General features: G+C 41.9%; 2 protein-coding genes across 5 annotated transcripts in view; both read left to right on the top strand.

Moving 5' to 3' along the window:
• The window catches only part of EPM2AIP1 (EPM2A interacting protein 1), a 79270-nt gene that overhangs the window by 43500 nt on the left and 10600 nt on the right, over positions 1 to 25170 (top strand). The window contains exons 3-4 of one of the 2 annotated variants that reach the window (XM_037847125.1): positions 10955 to 11095; positions 11272 to 11353. The exons of the other annotated variant lie outside the window; for it this stretch is intronic. The gene's annotated coding sequence lies outside the window, so the exon portion shown is untranslated. Of the gene's footprint in view, positions 1 to 10954; positions 11096 to 11271; positions 11354 to 25170 lie in introns of those variants that run through there. 2 annotated transcript variants of the gene reach the window in all.
• The window catches only part of TRANK1 (tetratricopeptide repeat and ankyrin repeat containing 1), a 220691-nt gene continuing 207033 nt past the window's right edge, over positions 11513 to 25170 (top strand). For all 3 annotated transcript variants that reach the window (XR_005218462.1, XR_005218461.1, XM_037847084.1), the window contains exon 1: positions 11513 to 11820. Coding sequence is in view for 1 of the 3 variants with exons in the window: in XM_037847084.1 (XP_037703012.1) it covers positions 11798 to 11820 (23 nt within the window). In the remaining 2 variants the exon portion in view is untranslated. The remainder of the gene's footprint in view (positions 11821 to 25170) is intronic.

Raw genomic sequence — 25170 nt, 5'->3', positions numbered from 1 at the left:
TACAGTTGATCATGGACAATGCCCACCATAGGATTCAGTTTTATACATTTCCATCTTTTGACCTCCAACTTTCCTTCTGGTGACATATATGACTCTGAGCTTCCCCTTTCCACCTCATTCACACACCATTCGGTGCTGTTAGTTATTCTCACATCTTGCTACCAACACCCCTGTTCATTTCCAAACATTTAAATTCATCCTGATTGAACATTCTGCTCATACTAAGCAAGAGCATCTACATTTCTTCCACAAGGCAGGAGGGAGAGTCAAAGAAGGTAGAGAGGCAAAAGAAAGAGGAAACAAAAAAAATGACAGCTAGGAAGCAGCAAAAGGAAAAATAACCTTAAATCAAAGTAGAATAAAGAATCAGACAATACCACCAATGTCAAGTGTCTAACATGCCTCCCCTATTCCCCCCTCTTATCTGCATTCACCTTGGTATATCACCTTTGTTACATTAAAGGAAGCATAATACAATGATTCTATTAGTTACAGTCTCTAGTTTATGCTGAGTGCATCCCTCCCCCAATGCCTCCCAGTTTTTAACACCTTGCAAGGTTGACATTTGCTTGTTCTCCCTCGTAAAAGAACATATTTGTACATTTTATCACAATTGTTGAATACTCTAGATTTCACCAAGTTACACAGTCCCAGTCGTTATCTTTCCTCCTTTCTTGTGGTGTCTCACATGCTCCCCATCTTTCTCTCTCAACCGTATTCATAGTTACCTTTGTTCAGTGTACTTACATTGTTGTGCTGCCATCTCCCAAAATTGTGTTCCAAACCACACACTCCTGTCTTCTATCACCCTGTAGTGCTCCCTTTAGTATTTCCTGTAGGGCAGGTGTCTTGTTCACAAAGTCTCTCATTGTCTGTTTGTAAGAAAATATTTTGAGCTCTCCCTCATACTTGGAGGACAGCTTTGCTGGATATAGGATTCTTGGTTGGCGGTTTTTCTCTTTCAGTATCTTAAATATATCACACCACTTCCTTCTTGCCTCCATGGTTTCTGCTGAGAGATCCGCACATAGTCTTATGAAGCTTCCTTTGTATGTAATGGATTGCTTTTCTCTTGCTGCTTTTAGGATTCTCTCTTTGTCTTTGACATCTGATAATCTGATTATTAAGTGTCTTGGCATAGGCCTCTTCATATCTCTTCTGTTTGGAGTACGCTGCACTTCTTGGATCTGTAATTTTATGTCTTTCATAAGAGATGGGAAATTTTCATTAATTATTTCCTCTGTTATTGCTTCTGCCCCCTTTCCCTTCTCTTCTCCTTCTGGGACACCAATGATACGTACATTATTGTACTTTGTTTCATCCTTGAGTTCCCGGAGACGTTGCTCATATTTTTTCATTCTTTTCTCCATCTGCTCCTTTGTGTGTAGGCTTTCAGGTGTTTTGTTCTCCAGTTCCTGAGTGTTTTATTCTGCCTCTTGAGATCTGCTGTTGTATGTTTCCATTGTGTCTTTCATCTCTTGTGTTGTGCCTTTCATTTCTATAGATTCTACTAGTAGGTTTTTTGAACTTTTGATTTCTGCCATGTACATGTCCAGTTGTTCCTTTACAGCCTCTATCTCTTTTGCAATATCTTCTCTAAACTTTTTGAATTGATTTAGCATTAGTTGTTTAAATTCCTGTATCTCAGTTGAAGTGTACGTTTGTTCCTTTGACTGGGCCATAACTTTGTTTTTCTTAGTGTAGGTTGTAATTTTCTGTTGTCTAGGCATGGTTTCCTTGGTTATCCAAATCAGGTTTTCTCAGACCAGAACAGGCTCAGGTCCCAGAGGGAAGAAATATTCAGTATCTGGTTTCCCTGCGGGTGTGTCTTAGAAAATTGCTCCACCCTTTGATGCCTCGGGTCACTTTGCTTTTCTGCCCAGCAGGTGATGCCTGTTAGCCTATAATTCTTGACTGGTGTGAGGAGGCATGGCCGTGTTCCCCCAGGCTCTGGGGTCTGGTTCTGAATCCATCCTGGATATTTTGATATTCTAATTAGTTATTTCTGGGACTTACACTCAGAGGTATCTGTTCCTTAAGCTTGTATCCAGCTAGTGTTATGAAAGAGATATCCTTGAATGCTAAGAGGTCAGAGAAAAAAAAAAAGAAAGGAAAAATAGAAAACATCTTTTCCAGTATTTGCAGATTGGCCTCTACAGGTGCTATCTTTCAGAGCTTAGCTGTCCTAATAATGAGATTAAATGATAGCCCCAGGCAAAAGCATAGGGTCCTCTCTAGTCTTTCACATACATATGTCTTGTCCTGGGCATATGTGCGTGGTCTTAGGAATTCCCCCATTTGCATAGACATGAAAGTCCTTACACCCAGAGGAACAATGTTTCCTCATGGTCCAGATGCCACTCTGTGTCCTACAGCCAGCTCCCTTTTGCCCCAGGCAGCTGAAATTTGACTGTTCTACAGTTTTCTGTAGGAGACCTCTGTGAGCCACCTCCAGGCACAGGGTGAGCTCTGCTATGTTAAGCCTGCACTGCAGGTCCTGGTTCAGTCTTCAGGCTGTCCCCCAGACAGAGTGGCACTGATATACATGCACCCTAGTAGGTGCACAAAGATTACTCTGCTTCCTCCAGAACTAGGACCAGGGACTCACCCTGGGAGCATGGTCCAGTTCCATGTGTAGCCAGTGAGGGGATGGGGGAGAGGCCAGCATTGGTGCTATGAGGTTTTCCTGCCATTTTTTAAGATGTCTTTTTCTTGATTTAGTACTTGCCCTGTTACTGTAACCCTTCCATGGTTTGCTGGAGCTTTGAGAAAGATGTTTCTGATAGTTTTTGATGGTTGTTCAAAAGCTTCTGTGTGGGAATAGAGCCCTGGAGTGTCTCAACTGCCATCTTGGTCAGAGTAGGGCCTAAATTCTGTTTCCTTGTTTGTATGTTTGTTTATCTTCTGTTTCCTGAATCATCTTTATTCCCTCTGAGGTCATTTTTTTTCCTGTTTATTTATCTCAGCCTTTTATGTATAGATTTTCCTCAATGTGTGGAGTTCCTTAGCTGAGTAGTCTTATCTAATACTGAAGGGACAGGAAGGCTGGCTGAGTTGGCTCTGCACATGTGCTAGGCTAGTTCACTGGGATATTTTGCTTTTGAGTTAATTGGCAAGTAGGAGGCCAAATGCCATAATTGGGAGGATATCAGCTAGGATGTATCAGCTAGAATGGTGTGTACAATACATCCTTTCTAGCTGACATCTTGCCACCATGAAAGTAGAATGAGACACTAAACACACTGTTCTGAATCTCACACAATCTCTGAGCTTTTCCTTACATGAACCAGTCCACCTCCTTCATATTTAAGCTCATTTGAGTTAGGGTCTCTGTTACTTAAAACCAAAATCATCCTAACAGAATCATTTTTTTTTTCCATTTAACCTGAAATAAACTTTTTCCCACATTATTATAAAGTGTCCATTGATTTTATATAGCTAATGGTCCAGGGAAAGTATGAACAAATTTATTTATTTTGAAATTGTTTGTTAATTATCAGTAGTGAGTATTTTATGGAAATGGGGTTATGGATGACTTTTTAAACACTCAATTTTCTGAAAAAGTGACAAAATGTTTTTAGAGTTTTAAACAAACTTGCCATAAGATATAATTTTTACATAAATTATTAAGCAGAAATTTTTTAAGTACCTGCAGTGTGTAAGACCTGGTGGGGAAAGCAAAGATGTATACAGCTCTGCCTTTAAAAAGTTTACAGACTAGTAAGGAGGAAAACACGGGGACAAGGAATAAGCCTGGTGGAGGAGCCTGATAATGGTAGAATGGGTGGTGTATGGCCTTTCTTTTGCTTGGCCTTAGCTTATCTAAAGAAAAATCAATGTATGATATTTAAACGTCAAAATTAGACCTCTAAACCTGTTAGGCTTGAGCACAGTTTCCGCTTGCATTTGAGGTAAACCATGAGCCTGATGGCTTGATGTGTGACCACACATTCCTACCACACGGTGGCAGCACACCAAAATGAAGGGAGTTGCTCCTGGGGTGGCAAGTCCCTCCAGGAATGAAGCTGGGGAAAAACAGCAACAATGATAATATCATCATAGGAAAAAAATTTTAAGAAGTTCAAGATGGCTGTCAGCAGGTTGCTGTAAGTACTTTCCTATCCTTATCAGCCCACCACCTCTTGTCCCCAGATGACCCGCTCCCCATAGTTCCCCTTTAAGAACCCTCCATTCCAATCACTTGATTTTATTTGTTGTCTTACTCACCACCCTACCACCCTCACTGTGAGGGCTTACCACAGGCTTTCTCTCCTTAGAGCCTTTAGTTTCATTTCCAGATTGTTCTTCCTTTGTTATCCCCCTCCTCTATGAAAATCAGTTACCCAAACTCAAATACAAATTCCTTGGCTAGCCTGCTGAATACTATTTTGCCCCATTCTTATGCCCTTATGATGATAAACTTATTGTCACTAATATAAATTTGGAACTATATCCAGTAGCTTCATGACATTGGTTTCATTACTGATATTTATTATTTATTTGTTCATTCCACAAACATCATGCCAGCTAAGTGCCAGGGGGCTGGGAAAACAGAATGAACACGATGAAATCCTATCTTTCAAAGTGCTCACTATCTAGTAGTCAAGGCAAGTAAACTGTTTAAAAATAATGTGATAAGGACTGTAACAGAGGAATGAATAAGGAGCAGTGAGCAGGAAGTAGTGAAAATGGGAAGGCCGGGCTGGGAGAGTATGTCAGTCCAGGCTTACACATAGGAAGTGATGGTAGAGGTGAATCATGTAAGGGCTTCTGGAATTTGCCAAATGGGAGGGGGTGAGAAGGCCATATCAGGCTGCAAAAATAGCATGTGAAAACACTGTTAGCTCCTTGAAGGTCTGGAGTTCAGTGAGGTCAGAGCAAATCATGTATGGGGTAGCTCTGGGACTTACCTCAGCTGCCAACTAGACTTGGTAAAGGTGTTTACTTTTTATTAGTGCTAATAAACTTTCTTACCTATCTGGTTTGTCTGCGGCTGGATTTTATTTGGTGGGCACTGTATTAAAATCCCGAATTAATTGAGCAGGAATTTTTCACATAACAAAATCAAGATTTCCAGTCTCTATCAAAAAATCAAAAGATCTTTCACAACAAGCCCACCTCTCTATGGCAACAATCAGCTGGAGCTACTTTAGATGGGGCCTGGCTGCCCCAGTTTGCTGCCAACCTTGCCTCTCCCTGGTACTTACACTTGGACAGACTTAATCAGTTGCAATACTTGCCTAGCCCCTCTAGGCAGCTTAATTTGTGATCTCTGCTTTGATAACATTTAGGGATCCCAGCTACAGGGGTTTGCTGGGATGCATAGGAAGCCTGGAGACAGTGAGGAAGGGAGGAAGGATGGTAGCTAGAGCTGATCCATCTGCTGAGGTTGGTTGCAGTGAGGGAAAAGCAGAGGTGCTGCCTTCCTCAGAGTAATAGGTCAGGGCAAAGGAGGAGAAATGAGGCAGCAGTACCTTCCTACATCCAGGGCCTACACAGGAGACAAAGACAGTGATGAACCAATATGCCCAGGACTCATCACTTGGACATTAATCCTGGTCTGTGAGGGTGAGAGTGATAGGCCCATCCCTAGCTTTTGTGGGGCCAGAGCAATAGTACAAATGGAGATCTGCAGTTCACAGCCTGTCTCCTTTCCCTTCCCACCTCCAAGTCTTGTCCCACGAGTATACATGAGTGTACATGCATGTGGACACCCCAGCCCACAAGTTCAAGTTCTGTTAACAACTCATATCTTCGGCTACAGCTCCTCCTTGGCCACTCTTTAGGCTTCGGGGTACACACATTGGAAGCTTGGTCCACCCTCAGCAGGAAAGACTGACTAACCAGGCCTGGCCAGACCCAGAAAGCTGATGCAGGGCCATTTGGGCAGGCAATTAAAGGCTTCCAGGCACCTAGATCATTGTCTAGAGGAAAGGTGTGGGCTCTGATTGCAGACAGCCCTTGGGAGGGGAGTGGTTGGAGGATAGAACTCCAGGGCTCGCATGTTTTTAGGAACAGAGATGTATTTGGTTTTCCTTAAGTAACAGGGTTACTTGCAATCCTAGTAATAGGGTTACAGGCAGTGACAAATGAGATAAGACTCACAGGTTCACAGATGCCACCTTTTAGCTGGACCTCTTGCAGTTTGGGAATAAGGTGGATGTTTCCTCAGGATAGTTTAGTTCTCACTGATTATTGCTAACAAGAGTTTGTTGATCCTCTAGCAACAAGATGCTCTAGTCTCTACCTGCTTCTACTACTCTTTCTGTTTTCCCAACCAACAGCCTTTACTATATGTCTCTTTCTATACCTGATGGTTCGGGCTGACATGGCCCTTCTGGCTCCTGTGGCTGCCCTCTCTCATTGTTTTTCATCTTCTCCCATTACCAGTTGCCATTGATCTCCAACCTAAACTTTAGTTCAAATCACCAAGAGATGGTCTGGTCCATCATATTGCTGAGGTTTCAGGTGAATTAGAGCTTTCTTACCAGTTTGCCTCAGGGGACACTGACTAGTTTGCACACAGGCTGTTCATGGGATAGGTGCTTGTCCACCCTGGTCCAAGAAATTTGTATTAGTAGCCTGGCTGCTAAGGCAAATATCAGGCAATGGGTTGGCTTAAACAACAGGAATTTGTTGGCTCATGTTGAGAGGCTAGAAGTCCAAAGTCGGGCATCAGCAAGGCGATGCTTTGTTCTCAAAGACTAGCTGCCAGCTATCCTTAGGTCCTTGGCTTTTCTGTAATATGGCCTTGTCCTTTCCTCTTTAACTTCTGGATTCTGTTGACTACCAGCTTCTGCTCCTCCATGTGGCTTTGTCTTCATAAAGCTTCCAGTAATAGGATTAAGGCCCAAGCTCATTCAGTTGGGCCACTCCTTAACTAAAAATAACATCTTCAAAAGGTCCTATTTACAATGGGTTCACACCCACAGGAATAGATGAAGATTAATAACATGTTGTTTTTTTTTTCCTGGGGTACATAATTCAACCTACCACAAAGTTGTATCCAAGCTTGTGGTATTGTGGTACAAAACGAGACCAGTTATCCCAGAAGCAGCATCCTGAGGTGGTTTATTAGCAGGTCGCTAAGTTCAGGATAATTGTCCATTGCTCTCTCTAAGACAAGGTTTCCCCAACCTCAGCACTATTGACATTTCTGGTTGGATAACTCTTTGTTATGGGGGATGTTCCACTCATTGTAGGAGTTTAGCGGTATCCTTGGTCTCTACCCACTAGATGCCAGTAGCAATAGCCCCTACTACCCCAGTCTTAGCAATCAAATGTACTTCCAGACATTGTCAGATGTCCTGGGGATGGGAGTGGCAAAAACATCCCTGATTGAGAACCACTATTCTAAGAGTATGGGAAGCACCAGGAGTAGCCCATCCAGGTGGGTGTGGTTGGGAGTGTGAGTGTGAAGGCTACTGATTATATATTTGACTGTCAGAGCTGGCTTGGAGGCTGAGAGAGATGGCTCCTGCTGAAGCAGTGTATTGGATAGAGCCTAAGTAGGCTCAGATATGAATAGCGGTGCTCAATCAAGTTGGGGAAGAGTAGCCGAAGTAGAGTATCCTGTGCTTTGTTTTGTAGCTGCATAGATTTGAATGAGCATGCTTACTGATTTACATCTCTTTGTGTATATGCTTCAGAGACTATATAATTCTCTATATGGGTGTAGGTATCTGTATGAGAGTGTAATCTGTGTGTTTCAAGGTTGGACTGTAAATAGTCCACACTACCCCTCCTATGTTATCAGGATATATTAGTGTCATATATGACACACTTACTTGGTATTCTCAACATGTTACACAGGGTAAGAATCAGCTTTATTGAAGCTGAAATGAAAACCTGAATTTGCTTCAGGTTGTTTTTTCTGTTGTATAGACTCATCTGCCTCAAGGCATATGTAAGACCTCTGAAAGTCTTGGATGAAGTTCTTCAGCATCACAATCCAGGATGGACTGAGCTCAGGGTTCAGGAAGTGCAGCCAACCCCATTCTGAGCTCTTCTGTATTTTGTATTCTCAGGCCTTTAACCAACTGGTTGTACAGAAAATTGCTTAACCTTTAAGCTGGTACATTGTTGGTGAGAATGTAAAATGGTGCAACCACTGTGGAAAGCAATATAGTTGTTCCTCAAAAAGTTATACATAGAATTACCCTATGACCCACCAATTCCACTTCTAGGTATACACCAAAAAAAAAAAAAGCGAAAACAGGGTCTCAAACAGATACTCATACACCAATGGTTATAGCAGCATTTTTCACAATAGTAGAAAAGTGGAAACAACCCAGGTGTCCATCAGTGAATGAACAGATAAACCAAATGTGGCACATACACATAATGCAATACTATTTGACCATAAAAAAGAATGAAGTTATGAGACAGGCTGCAACATGGAGGAGCCTTGAAAACATTATTCTCAGTAAAATAAGTAAGACACATAAAGACAAATATTATATGATATCACTTATAAGAGATGACTAGGAATAGCAAATTCATGGAGATAGACAGTAGATTAGAGGTTACCAGGAAATGGACAGTGTGGAAAGGGGAGTGTTTGGAAAAAAAGAGTGAATTTTCTGTAACATGGATTATATCTCAATAAAGATTTAAAAAATATCTGCAGACATAAGAAAATCATGAAAAAGAGAATTGGGGTTTTCCAATAAAGGTATGCTCACAGAATAGAAAGACCTCTTAGAAAATCAAAACACATGATCAGAAATGAAGCATTCATTAAGAAGAATTTGGAGATAAAGTTTAGGAAAACTCCCCCAAAGTAGACCAAAAACGACAAAAAAGATGAAAAATAGGGGAGAAGTGATATGAAAATTATGGTAATACATCACAGAGATCAATCCTAAAAGTCCAATATGTGAATAATAGGATTTTGAAAAAAAAAAGGAATTGGGAAAATGGAGAAGAAATAAAATAATCAAAAAAATAAATCAAGATAACTTCCTAGAATTGAAGGGCTTGAGTTTCAAAACTGTAAGAACCCATCCAGGACCCACTGGAATGGATAAATGAGCCCAAGTCGAAACACATAATTGTATAATTTCAAAACATTGGGGAAAAAAAGAAGATTCTTCAGGCTTCCAGGGATTAAAAAAATGAAAAGAGATCACATAAAAAGATCCATAATTGAATATTTTTGAAATTCTCAACAGCAGTAGTGGAAGCTAATTAATATCTTCTGTATTCTGAAGGAAAATGATTTCCAACCTAGAATTCTAAACCCAGTCAAATTAAATCAAGTGTGAGGTTTTCATATAAGCCCAATTTCAAAAAATTTACCTCACATTCATCCTTTCCTAGGAATCCACTGGAGGATGAGCTCCACCATAATAAATGAGTAAAACAAGAGGCAGGATCCAAGAAACAGTGACCCAAAAAAGAACAGAAACAAGTGGTTTCGCCAAAATGTTAGTGAAGGGAGGGTCCTTTAACAGCAGCTGTTTGCAGGTGTAGAGGGCAACCATGGAGCAGGTCAGAAGGCTACAGGCTTCCTCAGAAAGATGAAATTGATGTAATATTTGATGCATTTGAACAAACTGAGAAAAGATTTAGGCAGTTGGAGGTTTTCGGGTATAGAAAGTGATAAATAGGAGGAAAACTCATATTGTTTAGGAAAGGAAAAGTGTTTAGGAAAGGAAGAGTGATAGTAGTTTATTACATGGCACAATTGTGAACAGAATTTACATAGTCATAATAATGTAAACACTGAATAGTTTTAATAAAATTATGTAATAATCATATTGGGAGTGAGTGGATGGGAAGTGTGCTCATGTGGAGAGAAAAGAGAGAGGACTGGGGGCTAAATTCTCATTTTAACATTTGGGCCAACTCAAAGGAGTTTTTGCTTCCAAAAGGCCTACCCCCGATGAAGCTACAAGAAGAGGTGACATGGGCCTTTCCTAAATATAGAATTGGGAGATTTTGAGAAAAGCACTGAAGAAAGGATATGTAAAGCCACCTAAAAGTGAAAAGACCAAGGATGTCTGGGAAATGGCAAATAGCCCCAATTATTTCGACTGCACTGATTTCCAAACTTTGCAGCACATTATAATCATCTGGGTAGCTTAAAAAAAATCTGGATGCCCATGTCATACCAGTAAAACCAGACTTTCTGAGAGTAGAAGCCAGACAGCAGTATTTTTAAAAGATCTCTAAGTGATTCCAAAGTGCAGCCAGTATTGAGAACCACTAGAGTAGAGTGTGTGAGGAGGCTAAGACTGGAAGGGCAGGATAAAAAATGATTGCGAAGAGTTTCAAATACCCACTATGGAATCTGGTTGCTAACAGGTACTGGGCAGCGATTGAAGTCTTTTGAGCTAGGAGTAAGGAGTAATGCAATGTGATGTTTTGGTACGATTAATGCACAGAACAAATCCAAGGAAGTGAGACCCCAGAAGCAAGGAGATCACTAGCTAGACTAATAGACCAGTAGTCTTAACTCGAGAGAAGTACATGGGATAAGTGAATTAGATGTGTCCAAGGTGTCACCAAATGCATCTGAATGAATAAAATGGTGAGAATATATTCAAATATATAAATTTGCTTTCTTGAAAACAGTATTGTTCCTCTCGCTTCTGCTGTATGGTGCCCTCTCCCCGCTCCTGGGACGCGCCCATCCTGGTGGTCTCCCAGAAGGCTGCGAGAACCACCAGGAGGCGGTATAGGCAAAAGCTTTGTCCCAGGAGCTGGAGGCGGGCTTCGCTCTCTACTTGGTGGGCATCCCTGGAGCCTGGGAAAATAATCCCTGTACCAGAGAAGCTGTAAGGATCAAACAGAAGTGCTGGGCGAAAGGGCGTGCAGCCCATTGCGCCAAGAACAGAAGGGGATAGGATGGCCTGAGAGCCCATTAACCATTCCCCAACTTTTTCAGTCATCATTGTCCTTTCAGGAGGGAAAGGAACACGGCAAAATCTTTACTTTGTTCTTTGCTCAGTATCCGCCTGTGGTGAGAGATTTACTCGACTGTAATCGTCATGAACACGGTTATAATGGTCAAGAAGTCCAGGTTCTCGTTGTCGCTGGTCTCTTCACTCTTGAACTCTCAGCGTCCCCAGAATGGAGCATTGACCACAGTGTAAGTACTAGATATTCGCCAAATGACTTAAGTAAAGAGAAAGTGGACCCTAATGGGCACGGTGTTGGGTGACCCGCAGGTTTGTTATAGTTTCTTTGCCGATGGAAGGGGGGCGGGGGACAGGGAGAAAAGCCAAGTCCAGGCCGTTAGCTGATTATTTTTTTCGATTTCCCCAGTTGCGGCGGGCACCACCTAAAGAAAGCAGCATTCTCTGATGACCCAAAATGTCGAAGGAGCGTGCGTGTGTGTATTCAGTCCCTCGTGGTAACCGGCTCGAAGCGCTCGGTTTTCAAAGGCGGCCTAGAGCCACCCCATTGGAGCACTCACATGCATGATGTGAGACATCGAAACGCCTCTTTAACACAGTAACAAACACCCCCTCCTACTCAGCGGCGACGTGCACGTGACAGTTTTTGGGCTTTCCAACTACGTGGAAACTTGGAATAGGTCTGCGGCTGCACAAAGCCGGGGCGCCGGGGTCCCTGCGCCTCCACCCCGTTCGTCACCGCCGGGGAGCCGAGCAACAGGGAACCGGGGGCCCCGCGCGCGGCGCTTGCACCGCGACACTCCTGCTCAGTGCTCTGGCGGCCGCAGCCCGCCCAGCGCTTCCGGGCTTCCGCGAGCCCCGCTGCGCGCGCCCGCCCGCCGGGGAGCGGCTCCCGTGGTGGCGGCGATCCGGGTGCGGGCCCTGCGGCCTAGGGCATGTGGGACCCGCGGGTATCTAGGTGCGTAGCGGGCCCGGAGGCGGCTCCGGCTTTCCGGGATCCGCGCTCCTTCCCTGCGGGAAGAGGCAGAGCGCGGGGCCTGGCGACACCCGAGGCGGCGGCTGAGGGGGTCTCCGGGTCAGCCACTTGGGGTGCGCGGCCATTCAGGTGCAGACTTAACCGGACCGCGCGGGGTCGGGCGCTGGGGACGGCTCCGACCTCCCCGGCCCAAGGGGACGGGGGCAAGCACGGCGACAGGACTGCGGCGGCGCGCGGCCTGACTCGCCCCTGTACCGGGGCATCAAACCCGCGCGGCTCTCTGCCCGTCTCCCACATCCTGTGGGAACAATGGGGCTGCCAGCACGTTGCTGATGAAAAGACCAGCGGACGCGCCCCCGGGGCAGCACTTGGAGCTGGCAGGCGCCGGGGTGCAGCGGTGCGCGGGAACCGTGCTTGGCTGGAAGGTTGGGATTTGCTGGGAACTTGGAGATCGCCGGCGGTTTCCAGTCAGGAAGAGGTTCGCGTTTCCAGCCCTCCGCTGGCTTCTCTCCCGCTCTCGGATAAACGAGTATGGGGGCTGGGTAGTAGCAGAGCCCAGGACTGGGAAGCGGAGTCCTCTGGAGGCCCAGCTCAGCCCGGAAAAGCCCAGGCTTCCGTCTTGGAGAGGTTTCAAACGTGGGCTTCGAGCCTGTTGTCCAGGAGGCGCAACCTCCTCACCCCTCCGCCCGCGGAGAGCCCTATACGTTTGCAGGGGCTGAGACAGCGCCTGCAGGGCGGGCCAGTTCTGCTCGCAGCTGGAGATGTTTCTGGGTGGTTGTAAGTTTTTGTGCCTCCTACGGAAAATTTTTAGCGAAGTGTGCAATTTGAAAAATAAAGAAAAAAATTTTTTGAAGAGAGAACAGCTAGGCTCTGAGACCTTCAGTTCTCTGACCTACCCCAGCCTAGTTGCTGTTGGCCCTTCCCTTAAGTGGGAAGGAGGAGCAGAGCGCAAGGGACCTTGCATTCCCGTCAACCGGATTTTCTCGGGCTTCTCAGCCTCTTGTTGATCCTACTCGGTTCCAGGCACTTTTTTTCAGGCAACCGGGAAGAATTGTTCTTTTGGTGAGCATTCTCTTTTGTGCTTTATTGAAAAAAGCACTACCTTATAAGGAAGATCAGAAGTTTGTTCCAGCTTTTTCCAGTCAGGCCTGTTTTATAGGAAGTACCCTTTGCTAGGCTTTGCATCATCTGCAAGGGGCTGGAGGTGCAGTGCATTCGCTCTGCATTCACCCTCAAAGTCGGATCCCACTGCCTCTTGCGGGTGGGTTTCTCAGTCTTTTTTTGACCAAGACCCATAATAGAGACCCACATACATACCTAAGTATAAAAGTGAAACAAGAGCTACATATTATATTTATTTTCTCTACAAGGAGAGGCACATAATATTTTCTATACTGTTTTATTCTATTCATCTATTCTATTCTATTCTATTCTGTTCCGTTCCGTTCCATTCCATTCCATTCCATTCTTTTTTTAAAGCTGATCATAATCCGTTAATTTGATTTTTTTTTTTTTTTTTTTTTACCAATTAACCATGAAAGACTTTGCTTTAGTTGGCAACTGCAGGCTCTCTTTGGGGCATCCCCAGAGAGGCTGAGGAGATGGCCAGCGTTTACCTGGGACCTGGCTCTGGAAGGAGGGAATTGGTATAGGATATATGAGGGAGCCTGAAATTCATACTTGTATAAGGATTTTCATACTTGAGTAATGAGATTACCATAAGGCCTTGCTGTGGGGTTCAGACCAGTAATGTTTGAAAAGGTTCTGGTTACTATGGTTCCAGCTCTAGGTCCATACCCAGCCCGGCATGCTGCAGTTGAGCTCAGTGGAGCTTTGTGTGAGTCCTGGGGAAGTAGGGGCATAATGGCTCCTTGCCATCATGCCTTTTTTTGGAGGAAGGAAGAAGGAGGGTGCTGCAAGGATACAGCCAACTTTGGAATCATAAATTCAGAAGGGAATTCTTTGAGTTTCTCTTGGAAGTTCACAGTTGTAGTGTCAAGAGCTAGACCATGACAGTTTTACAGATAAGGAAACTGAGGCCCAGAAAGGCCATTCATTGCCTGCCAGTCATTACCAACTAGTTAATGGAATTCCTGAGATTAGAAACCCACCCTCTTGTCTTTCCAACCCATGGCTTTTGGGGACAAAGTAGAGACTTCGTCCTTGGGGAATTCATAAACTTCTCTTTGCTCATTGGTTCTGTTTTCCTGTAACCACTACCAAAGGCTTGTTTCCTTGGTATATACCCTCTTATTGTTTATCTTTGCTTCTTGGGTTGAAATTCTTTTAGCAACCAAAGTAGACTTTGCAGGTCCCATGTTTGGGATGGAAAAGGGATTCTGAAGATTTTTAAGAACCTACATGGAGTTGGGTCATAGGCCATTGCCAAGAATGTGGCATTGCTTTTATTGACTTTGAGGAATGATCTCTCCTCTGCCTTTCCAGAAGGGGTAGTGGAGCTGACAAGCCAGTGCTTTGCCCTCAGTTTTCTGGCCAGTGACAACAGCTGAGTGTGGGCTCACAGCTTTTGTAATAAGTTTCCTTGGAGTGCAACCTGAGATTCTTGAGGCCAAAAATACCCTGTTCTAAGAAATCTGTACAAGAAAGAGGAATTTTGGAGAAATGGACAGTCTCCTTAGCAAAGATGATGCTTTAAATTACAGCACAGTTTAACGGTGGGGGCAGTGGCAGTGGCAGGGAGGACTGTTGAATTTAAACTTAAAATACATATATATATTGAACCAGATAAACAGGCATCTATGGAGCCCAAAAGTGTCACAGTACCCAAACCAAGAATAATGGTCTTCCTTTGGTAAGTGAGGTGGTCCTTTCTACCTGTCCAGATATTTTTCTTAGACTTGAATTTCGTAAGTAAGAATTGCCTTGTTTCATTGTTTTGTTGGAACTCTGGAAGGATGGATAATCTCCATCCATGATTCCTGGACCTAAATTAACTCCGTCCTTTGCCTGGGTGTCGAACCTCAGTGTGAATGCCCACTCTGCCCTCACCATGGCATGCTTGTCTGAACACCCATGAGCCTGGAAAGCTGGAAGGACTCCCTCTGTGTCTGTCTGATCCAAGCCCAGTCTAGGTTTAGCTATATCTGTGTTTGAAGTTCCAGTGACATTTAGGTTGGGGTGTTTTTCTTTTTAATACTATGTTCTTCTGTCAGTCGGGGTAGTGTCAGGTCAGAGTCATTTAAGAATCAACACAACACAGTGAGTCAAAGTTTTAAGTAGAAAGTTTAAGATTTGTTAGAGGAAGATAGCAGGTGGGAGCCAGCAAAAAGAAAGAAAATGGCTCTGGCTCTCTTTCTGAGAGCTGCGTTTTTAAAGAAAAAAACCGTGTTGGGAGGGAAGGGTGTCTGCTGAGTGGTGTCCTGTGCCTTGACTGGGTGAGGGCTTATCAAATTCTGAGCTGATTGGTTGCTAGGGTTCTGACACACTGCTCTTCTTTGAAGCACAGCTGCATTATCTTTTTGGAGGGAGCAGGCCTTTTCTGCATGCTAATGGTCGTTCATCTTATAGACATATCTGACCTTGCTTTATCTGCCTCTTGGGAGTTGAGGCACCACCATGACTGGAGTTTCTAAACAGCCTTCAGCCCGTACTTTATGGCACATCTGGTTTCTATGAGATAAGCTGCGGGTCCCCTGGGTCAAAAATTCCTTCTATATGTTAGACTCTTTTTGTGGGATCTGACATTCTTGCCTTTTACTTTTAATAAAATTGGCAAAAGTTTGGGTTGAATTTGGGTTAATGCTTTAACTTAGCTCGAGGCAACCTTTGGAGGGAGCAGGGGCATCACATTCTTTCTTTAGCTACTTCCGGCTGAGTGGGGACGCAGTTGGGGGAAAGTTGCCTGGAACCAAGCTTTAGCATTATTAAATTGATGTTTGGGATCTTCCGCTGTAACGGGCTGATAGTGATGCTTTTGCTTTGGCAGGAGCAAATTCTCGAATTTTTGTTGTAACAGGAGTATGTTTTCGGAATTTTGCTGGTTAGTCACGGCTGCTATTGACCTATTGACAGATTGAATTAGACATTGTAAGAGGCAAGGAACAAAAAGGAAAATTAATATAAGGATAATTAATGGCCCAATGAGGGGGAGCAGAATAGCTTGTACGGGCATAGAAAAGAATGAAAGAAAATTTGAGAGAAAGTTTTCTAACCAAGAGTCATCTACATTTGCTAGACTGTTTTTTATTATGTTTATATTTTGTTTTAGTGCTCATAAGTTTTGTTCGACTTGTCCTGTATTATTGGTGTAAAAACAACAGTTTCATTTATTATTGCACAAGTTCCTCCTGCTGTTGCAGTTAGAACGTCTAGTGCTCTTCTATTCTGTATGACTACTTTAGCTAAACTACTTAAAGATTGTATTTATTTTTCTAATGTCTCGATAGTGGCATTCCATGTTTGTTGTAGCATTCGGGATATATTTAGAATGGAGGATTCTAGCATAGGAATACCAATGAACCAAAAAAGGCTACGATATATAGTGTGACCTAGCCCTGGGTGTTCTAAAATTGGATTGATGTGTCCTTGGTTTGGATTTAGCATTTGAGTTTGTGTTTCAAAGAGGTCTAATTCTCTACATTTTCGGGTTTTCTTGAAACTCATTTCAAGAAAGGATCCTAAATTAGGAATTTTTCCTGAGCAGGCCATTTCAGCAGGGGCTAGGATTTGAGCATTGGGAACTAGTGTGGCAATAGTACAAGTTCCTGTCCACCTTTCTGGGAGTAGCAAGTATGCTATATCTCCGCACAAGAAATAATACCCGGTGCCTATGAGAGAGAGAACTGTTGAAGATCCTTGGAGGCAGACATAACAGGAGTAGTAGGGGAAAAGACAGTTTGGGGGTTTAAGTTTTCATTTCCATTAAACTGTTCATTTATGCATAGAGGAGAAAAATGAGGTTTGCAGGGGTCTCGCTGACTGATTGGACTTTGGTGTATCATGTTGCAGAAAAGGAGTTGAAAGAGATTATGTCTTTTTGGTATCTTTGGGAATGAGGTATTGGGAGTTTGGGTCAAGGTTGTTTGGGACAAAAATTTCTATTTTCAAAGCCCTTGCTGCAGTAGCAGCGAAGGTGCTGGGGTTTATGGATATTATTTACTATTTGGAATAGAGCTTGGGGAGACTGGTTAGGGTCATGACTTAGACATAGACATTCTTCTGATGTGGGACTATGCTTTCCTAAGTTCCATAAAGGTTTCTTACTTATATTCTCAGTAAAATGATTTTCTGTTAAAGAGTTGCCCTGTGCAAGTTCCTAGGCCGAAAAGTGGGGTGTTGTTTAAGGAGCTATTGACTATGATTATGTCTTCGATGTTTGTAGCATTTCGTATGTTAGATCCCCAAAATAAGAAGCTAGTATGATTGGCATATGTAGTATGGTTATGTGGGTTATTAAGTTCCCATTTAAGTAGAGTTAAAAGTTAAAATATGATTACAGAAGGAAGTGTTAAGGTGCCCTAATATAAGGGCTTTAGGGTCAGAGGAAACGTGAGAGAAGCACAAATAAGGTTTGTCTTCTAGTTTAGGTACAGCTTCAGTGGGGCCGTGGCCCCTCTGTTTGGGATTTTGGTGCAAGGATTTAAATTATTTTTCAGACAAATTTTTTGAGGGACATTGATCATTATAATAATGTAGTTTATATGAAGGCTGATTATCAGAGTAAAGTAGTTTAAAACCATAATATTGAGGGGTTATGGTAAGTAGTGTTTCTGGGCTCACTGGAAAGGCAGAGATAGAGAGGTGGAGTGTATAGAGTTTGGACATATCCAGCAGTTGGTCCTATTGATGATTGTAGCAATGCTTTGAATGACAGGTGCAAATGGATGTTGAAGTTGAGAAGATAGTTGTATTGTTGCAGTTAAGAACATTGTAAGTTGGAAAAGCCACATCGTGGAAGGGCGTTAATTATGCAAAAGATCAGCTATTAGGAGGATAAGAATGAAGGAATATAAGGTGTTTTGATTGGAGTGTATTCTTGTAGATTTCCTTGAAGCCAGAGATCAGTAATGAACTCTAAAAGAGTGTTTAGGGTGAGACAGCCTTTGAGTGATGACCAGGCTAGGTTATTAGAGATTAGTTGCAAAAAGGTGAGAGCAGAGGAAAAATTATGCATGGGGTAATGGGGCTGAGTGCCACCAAATTAGGGTAAAATTAGTTTTTGGGAAATAGTTAAGACGGATTTCTTCTAGTAGAGCTAAAAATCACCATGTGAAGAAGGAATGCAAATGTAAAAATAAAAAATGCCAGGCCGCAGATACAGCAGGCTGAAGTACTCATCCTATGCTGGGCCGATTTTGGAGATTTTAAGCTTGAGTGTTCCAGTGGGCTGATTTTGGAGATTTTAAGTTTGAGTCTTCCAGTAGGCGTGCATGAATATCGCTGGTTGAGGTCCCTCGTTGGGCTGATTATGATCTTAGGGTTCGTTTTAGCAAGTTGTTGAGTTAGTTTAAGCCTGGAGAGATGAACCCAAAATGTTAAGCCTGACAATTTAGCTGCTGTTGGGGTGGTGAGTAAAACTATGTATGGTCCTGTCCAAGAGGGGGTTAAAGATTTTGGTTGAAGACTTTTTAGATATACATAATCACCTGGGGATATAGAGGATTAATGGGATTTTGGGTAGCTTGGGGAAGATTGGTATTTGCATAATCCCTGGGAGTTGCCCGAATTTGAGTTAAAATGGGAAGATAGTCTCCATAGGAGGAGACTGGGGAGGGAGGTTGCCAAGCAATAAAGGCCTACCATACATAATTTCAAAAGGGCTTAACATATGGGGCTTACGTGGGACACTTCGAATTTTGAGAAGTGCAATTGGTAAAAGTTTAAGCCAAGGTAATTGAGTTTGGGTCCTTAACTTGGTTAGGTGCATTTTAAGCATGCCATTCATTTGTTCCACCTTGCCTGATGATTGAGGCCTGATGATGTTGCCACTGTATACCTAGGGCTTGAGACACCTGTTGTGTAATTTGGGAAATAAAGGCTGGGCCGTTGTCCAACTGTATGGACAGAAGGAGGCCAAATCTGGGAATTATGCTTGTAATAAAACAATGGTTACTTTGAAAGCTTTTTCTGAGATGGTAGGGAAGGCTTCAACCCATCTTGAAAAAGTATCTACAAAAACTAAAAGGTATTTAAACTTTTTAATGGGTGGAAGGTTAGTGTCAATTTGCCAGTCTTATCCAGGGTCTGTCCTCTTGCTTGATGAAAAGGATAAGGGGCTGGTTTGAGATTGCCCTGAGGGGTGGAACGCTGACAGATGGTGCATATTTTTGTGATGTGCTGGAGTTCTGAGTAAAGGTTAGGATGACTTAAGTTTTAAGATAAAAGAGGCTAGCGGCTTGGCGCTGATATGGAACTGGTTATGCAGGTCAGTTATAATTTTTCGTGCATGCTGTTGCAGCAAGACTACTTTATCATTTATGTAGAACCATCCCTCATTGAGGGTGGTGCCAAGCTGGGCTAAATCTGTTTGCTCTAAGGTGGAATAAGCAGGCGCTGGGGTGGGCATCACTAGAAGCTGAGTAGGGGTTTGAGCTTGTCTTTTTGCTTCTTTATCTGCTTTGTTGTTACCCATTGAAATGGGGTTTTTCCCACTTTGATGATCCTTACAATGAATAACTGCTACCTGGGAGTTTAAGGATAAGAGTTTTATTAATAATCAGAGAATTTTTAGAAGTAAGATATCCTCTCTCTTTCCATATAGCTAGATGAGAATGAATAATATGGAAGCCATATTTAGAATCAGTATAACTGTTAGTAGGGGTACCCGTGGCTAATTTGAGAGCTTGAATGAGGGCTATAAGCTCTGCTTGCTGGGAAGTGGTGCCGCGGGGTGAAAGTCTGGACTCAGTTACTTTTTTTTTTTTTTTTTTATTAAATTCAGTTTTATTGAAATACATTCACACACCATACAATCATCCATGATATACAATCCACTGTCCACAGTATGATAACATAGTTATGCGTTCATCACCACAATCTATCTCTGAACATTTTCCCCACATCAGAAAGAACCAGAACAAGAATAAAAAACAAAAGTGAAAAAAAACACCCAAATCATCCCCCCATCCCACCCCATTTGTCCCCCAGTTTTTATCCCCATTCCTCCACTCATCCATACACTAGATAAAGGGGGTGTGATCCACAAGGTCTTCACAATCACACTGTCACCCCTTGTAATCTACATTATTATATAATTGTCTTCAGGAGTCCAGACTGCTGGGTTGGAGTTTGGTAGTTTCAGGTATTTACTTCTAGCTATTCCAATACATTAAAGCCTAAGAGGGGTTATCTATATAGTGCATAAGAATGTCCACCAGAGTGACCTCTCGACTCCATTTGGAATCTCTCAGCCACTGAAACTATTTCTTCTCATTTTGCATCCCCCTTTTGGTCAGGAAGACACCCTCAGTCCCACGATGCTGGGTCCACACCCATCCCCGGGAGCCATACTCCGCATCGCCAGGGAGACCCACACCCCCGGGAGTCAGGTCCCACACTGGGGGGAGGGCAGCGAGTCCACCCGTCGAGATGGCTCAGTTAGAGAGAGAGAGGGCCACATCCGAGCAACAAAGAGGTACCCAGGGGGAGACTCCCAGGCACCATTACATACAAGTTTAGACTCTCCTTTGTGGTAATGAGCTTCATAAGGGCAAGTCCCATGCTCGAGGGCTCAGCACATCAAACCGCCAGTCCCAATGTTTGTGACAACATACGTTAGGGGATCAGCATCTCAAAGTTTAGAGATAGGCCTTACACTTCAGGGATAGAGTTAACTGCTGTAAGAGTTTACAATCTAGGGACTATTACAATTATCGTGTCCATGTTAGGCTATGTTCTAAGATTCAATTCTGAGTTTACACATTGTAGTTAGTCCATATTGGTGAGGCATCATCCCTCTCACCATGTTTTCTCCAACACTTTTACTCCTATATATATATTTTCCTACAATTTTATAGAGTTATATTCACATACCATACATTTATGTACAATCAGTGTACAATCAGTTGTTCATGGTATCATCATAAAGTTGTACATTTATCACCACAATCAGCATTTGAACATACTGATTACTACAAGAAAAATTGTTTTTTTTTTTTTTTAGCAATAAGAAAAAATGATAAAAAGAAAAATAACATGTCATACAATACAATATACTACTAAGGACAGCAAATAACACCACTACCAAGAATCCCATATTACTCCCCTATATCTCCTTCTCATATACATTTAGCATTGGCGTATTGCCTTTGTTACATTTAATGGAGGTATATTACAATGTTACTGTTGACCATAGACTCGAGTTTGCTTTGATTATGTTTTTTCCTGAATACCATCCCTTTTTCAAATTTCTACATGGTTGACATTCACTTGCTTTCCCACACGCAAAAACATTTTTATGTTTGTATATTTAGTAACAGTCATTGGCCACTCCAGTTTTTGCCATGTTATACAGTCCCAGTCTTTATCATCTATCTTTACCTCTGGTGTCATACATTCTCCTATCCCACTTCTTTCAGCTTTACTCACAGACATCTTTGTTCAGTGTACTTACAATACCGTGCTACCATCGCACAGTATTATGCTATCTATTTCTGGATCTATGCAATCAATCCTAAACATTCTGTAGTCCTTCAGCATCAAATGGCTGATCTCTGCCCTCTTTCTATCTCCTGGTCGCCTGTGTTGTCAGCTTTTAACTCCCAAAGTTTGTTCATTAATGTCTGTTCATATTAGTGAGACCATACAGAATCTGTCCTTTGTTTCTGGCTAACTTCACTCAACATAATGTCCTCCAGGTTCATCCACATTATTACATGATCCATGTCTTTGTTCTGTGTTACAGCTGCATAATATTCCATCATGTGTATATACCATAGTTTGTTTATCCACTCGTCCTTTGATGGACATTTGGGCTGTTTCCATCTCTTGGCAATTGTGAATAATGCTGCAATAAACATTGGTTTACAAATGTCTGTTTGTGTCTTAAGTTTCAGTTCCTCTGAGTATATACCCAGCAATGGAGTGGCTGGGTCATATGGCAAATCTATATTTAGCTTCCTGAGGAACCTCCATACTGTCTTCCAGAGTGGTTGCACCATTCTACATTCCCACCAACAATGAATAAGTGTGCCTCTTTCTCCACATCCTCTCCAGCACTTGTCATTTTCTGTTTTTTGGATAATGGCCATTCTGGTAGGTGTGAGATGATATCTCATTGTGGTTTTGATTTGCATTTCCTTAATAGCCAGTGAAGTTGAGCATTTTTTCATATGCTTTTGAGCCATTTGTATTTCCTCTTCAGAAAAATGTCTGTTCATGTCTTTTGCCCATTTTTTTATTGGATTGTTTGTCTTTCTGTTATTGAGATGCAGGATTCCTTTATATATTCGGGATATTAAACCCTTATCTGATATGTGGTTTCCAAATATCATCTCCCATTGTGTAGGTTGCCTTTTGACTTTTCTGACAAAGTCCTTTGATATACAAAAGTGTTTAATTTTGAGGAGATCCCATTTGTCTATTTGTTCTTTGGTTGCTCGTGCCTTGGGTGTGAGGTCTAAGAAACCACCTCCTTTCACAAGATCTTTAAGATACTGCCCTACATTTTCTTCTAAGAGTTTTATGGTCTTGGTGCTAATGTTTAGGTCTTTGATCCACTTTGAGTTAATTTTGGTATAAGGTGTGAGATGGACATCCTCTTTCATTCTTTTGGAAATGGATATCCAGTTCTCCAAACACCATTTATTGAACAGGCTGCTCTTTCCCAGTTGCTTTGGCTTCACTGCCTTATCAAAGATCAGTTGTCCATAGATGTAAGGGTCTACTTCTGAACACTCAGTTCGATTCCATTGATCAGTATATCTGTCCTTATGCCAGTACCATGCTGTTTTGAGCACTGTAGCTTTGTAATATGCTTCAAAGTCAGGTAGTGTGAGACCTCCCACTTCACTCCTCTTTCTCAAGACATTTTTGGCTATTCGGGGCACCTTACCCTTCCAAATAAATTTAGTTATTGGTTTTTCTATTTCTGTAAAGTAAGTTGTTGGGATTTGAATTGGTATTGCATTGAATCTGTAAATCAGTTTAGGTAAAATTGCCATCTTAACTATATTTAGTCTTCCAATCCATGAACATGGTATGTTCTTCCATTTTTTCAGGTCTTGTTCAATTTCTTTTAGCAGTTTCTTATGGTTTTCTATGTAAAGGTCTTTTGTGTCCTTGGTTAAGTTTATTCCTAAATACTTGATTCTTTTGGTTGCTATTGTAAATGGGATTTTTTTCTTGATTTCCTCCTCTTGTTGCACATTATTTGTGTATAGGAACACTACAGATTTTTGCGTGTTGATCTTGTAGCCTGCTACTTTGCTGTATTCATTGACTAGTTCTAGTAGCTTTTCTGTAGATTTTTCTGGATTTCCTACATATAGAATCATGTCATCTGCAAATAGTGAAAGTTTTACTTCTTCCTCTCCAATTTGGATGCCTTTTATTTCTTTTTCTTGCCTAATTGCTCTAGCTAGAACTTCCAGCACAATGTTGAATAGCAATGGTGATAGTGGGCATCCCTGTCTTGTTCCTGATCTTAGAGGAAAAGCTTTCAGTCTCTCCCCATTGAGTGTGATGTTAGCTGTGGGTTTTTCATATATTGCCTTTATCATATTGAAAAAGTTCCCTTCTATTCCTACCCTTTGAAGTGTTTTCATCAGGAAAGGATGTTGAATTTTGTCAAATGCCTTTTCTGCATCAATCGAGATGATCATGTGGTTCTTCTGCTTTGATTATTGATGTGGTGTATTACATTAATTGATTTTCTTGTGTTGAACCAGCCTTGCATACCTGGAATAAATCCCACCTGGTCACGGTGTATAATTCTTTTAATGTGCTGCTGGATTCGATTTGCGAGTATTTTGTTGAGGATTTTTGCGTCTATATTCATTAAAGAAATTGGTCTATAATTTTCTTTTTTTGTAGTATCTTTGCCTGGTTTTGGTATTAGGGTGATGATGGCTTCATAGAAAGAGTTAGGTAGCTTTCCCTCTTCTTCAATTTTTTTGAAGAGATTGAGCAGGATTGGTACTAATTCATTCTTGAATGCTTGGTAGAATTCACATGTGAAACCATCTGGTCCTGGGCTTTTCCTTTTTGGGAGCTTTTTGATGACTGACTCAATCTCTTTACTTGTGATTGGTTTGTTGAGGTCATCTATTTCTTCTTGAGTTAATGTTGGTTGTTTATGCTTTTCTAGGAAGTTGTCCATTTCATCTAAGTTGTCTAGTTTATTAGCATATAGTTGCTCATAGTATCTTCTCATTATCTCCTTAATTTCTGCAGGGTCAGTAGTTATATTTCCTTTCCCATTTCTGATTGCATTTATTTGCATCTGCTCTCTCTTTTTTTTGTTAGCCTAGCCAGTGGTCCATCGATTTTATTGATTTTCTCAAAGAACCAACTTCTGGTTTTGTTGATTCTCTCTATTGTTTTCCTGTTCTCAATTGCATTTATTTCTGCTCTAATCTTTGTTATTTCTTCCCTTCTGCTTGCTTTGGGGTTAGTTTGCTGTTCTTTCTCTAATTCCTCCAGGTGAGCCCTTAACTCTTCAATTTTTGCTCTCTCTTCTCTTTTAATATAGGCATTTAGGGCAATAAATTTCCCTCTCAGCACCGCCTTTGCTGCATCCCATAAGTTTTGATAAGTTGTGTTTTCATTGTCATTTGCCTCGAGGTTTTTACTAATTTCTCTTGTAATTTCTTCCTTTACCCACTGGTTTTCTAAGAGGGTGTTGTTTAGCCTCCATATGTTTGTGAATTTTATGACCTTCTGCCTTTTATTTATTTCCAACTTCATTCCATTGTGGTCTGAGAAAGTGTTTTGTATAATATCAATATTTTTAAATTTGTTGAGACTTGCTTTGTGACCCAACATGTGGTCTATACTAGAGAATGTTCCATGAGCACTTGAGAAAAAAGTGTATCCTGCTGTTGTTGGATGTAGTGTTCTATAAATGTCTGTCAAGTCTAGTTCATTTATCATACAATTCAACATCTCTGTTTCTTTAGTGATCCTCTGTCTAGATGTTCTATCCATTGATGAGAGTGGTGTATTGAAGTCTCCAACTACTATTGTAGCGGTATCTATTTCTCCTTTCAGTGATCGCAGTGTTTGCCTCATGAATTTTGGGGCATTCTGTTTTGGTGCATAAATATTTATGACTGTTATGTTTTCTTGATGAATTGACCCTTTTATTAATATATAGTGTCCTTCTTTGTCTCTTTTAATTGTTTCACTTTTGAGGTCTAACTTGTCTGATATTAA

This window comes from Choloepus didactylus, chromosome 1, assembly GCF_015220235.1.
Source record: "Choloepus didactylus isolate mChoDid1 chromosome 1, mChoDid1.pri, whole genome shotgun sequence".
Taxonomy (NCBI): Eukaryota; Metazoa; Chordata; class Mammalia; order Pilosa; family Megalonychidae; genus Choloepus; species Choloepus didactylus.
Note: the sequence above shows the minus strand (reverse complement) of the source record. Positions and strands in the feature narration are given on the sequence as shown.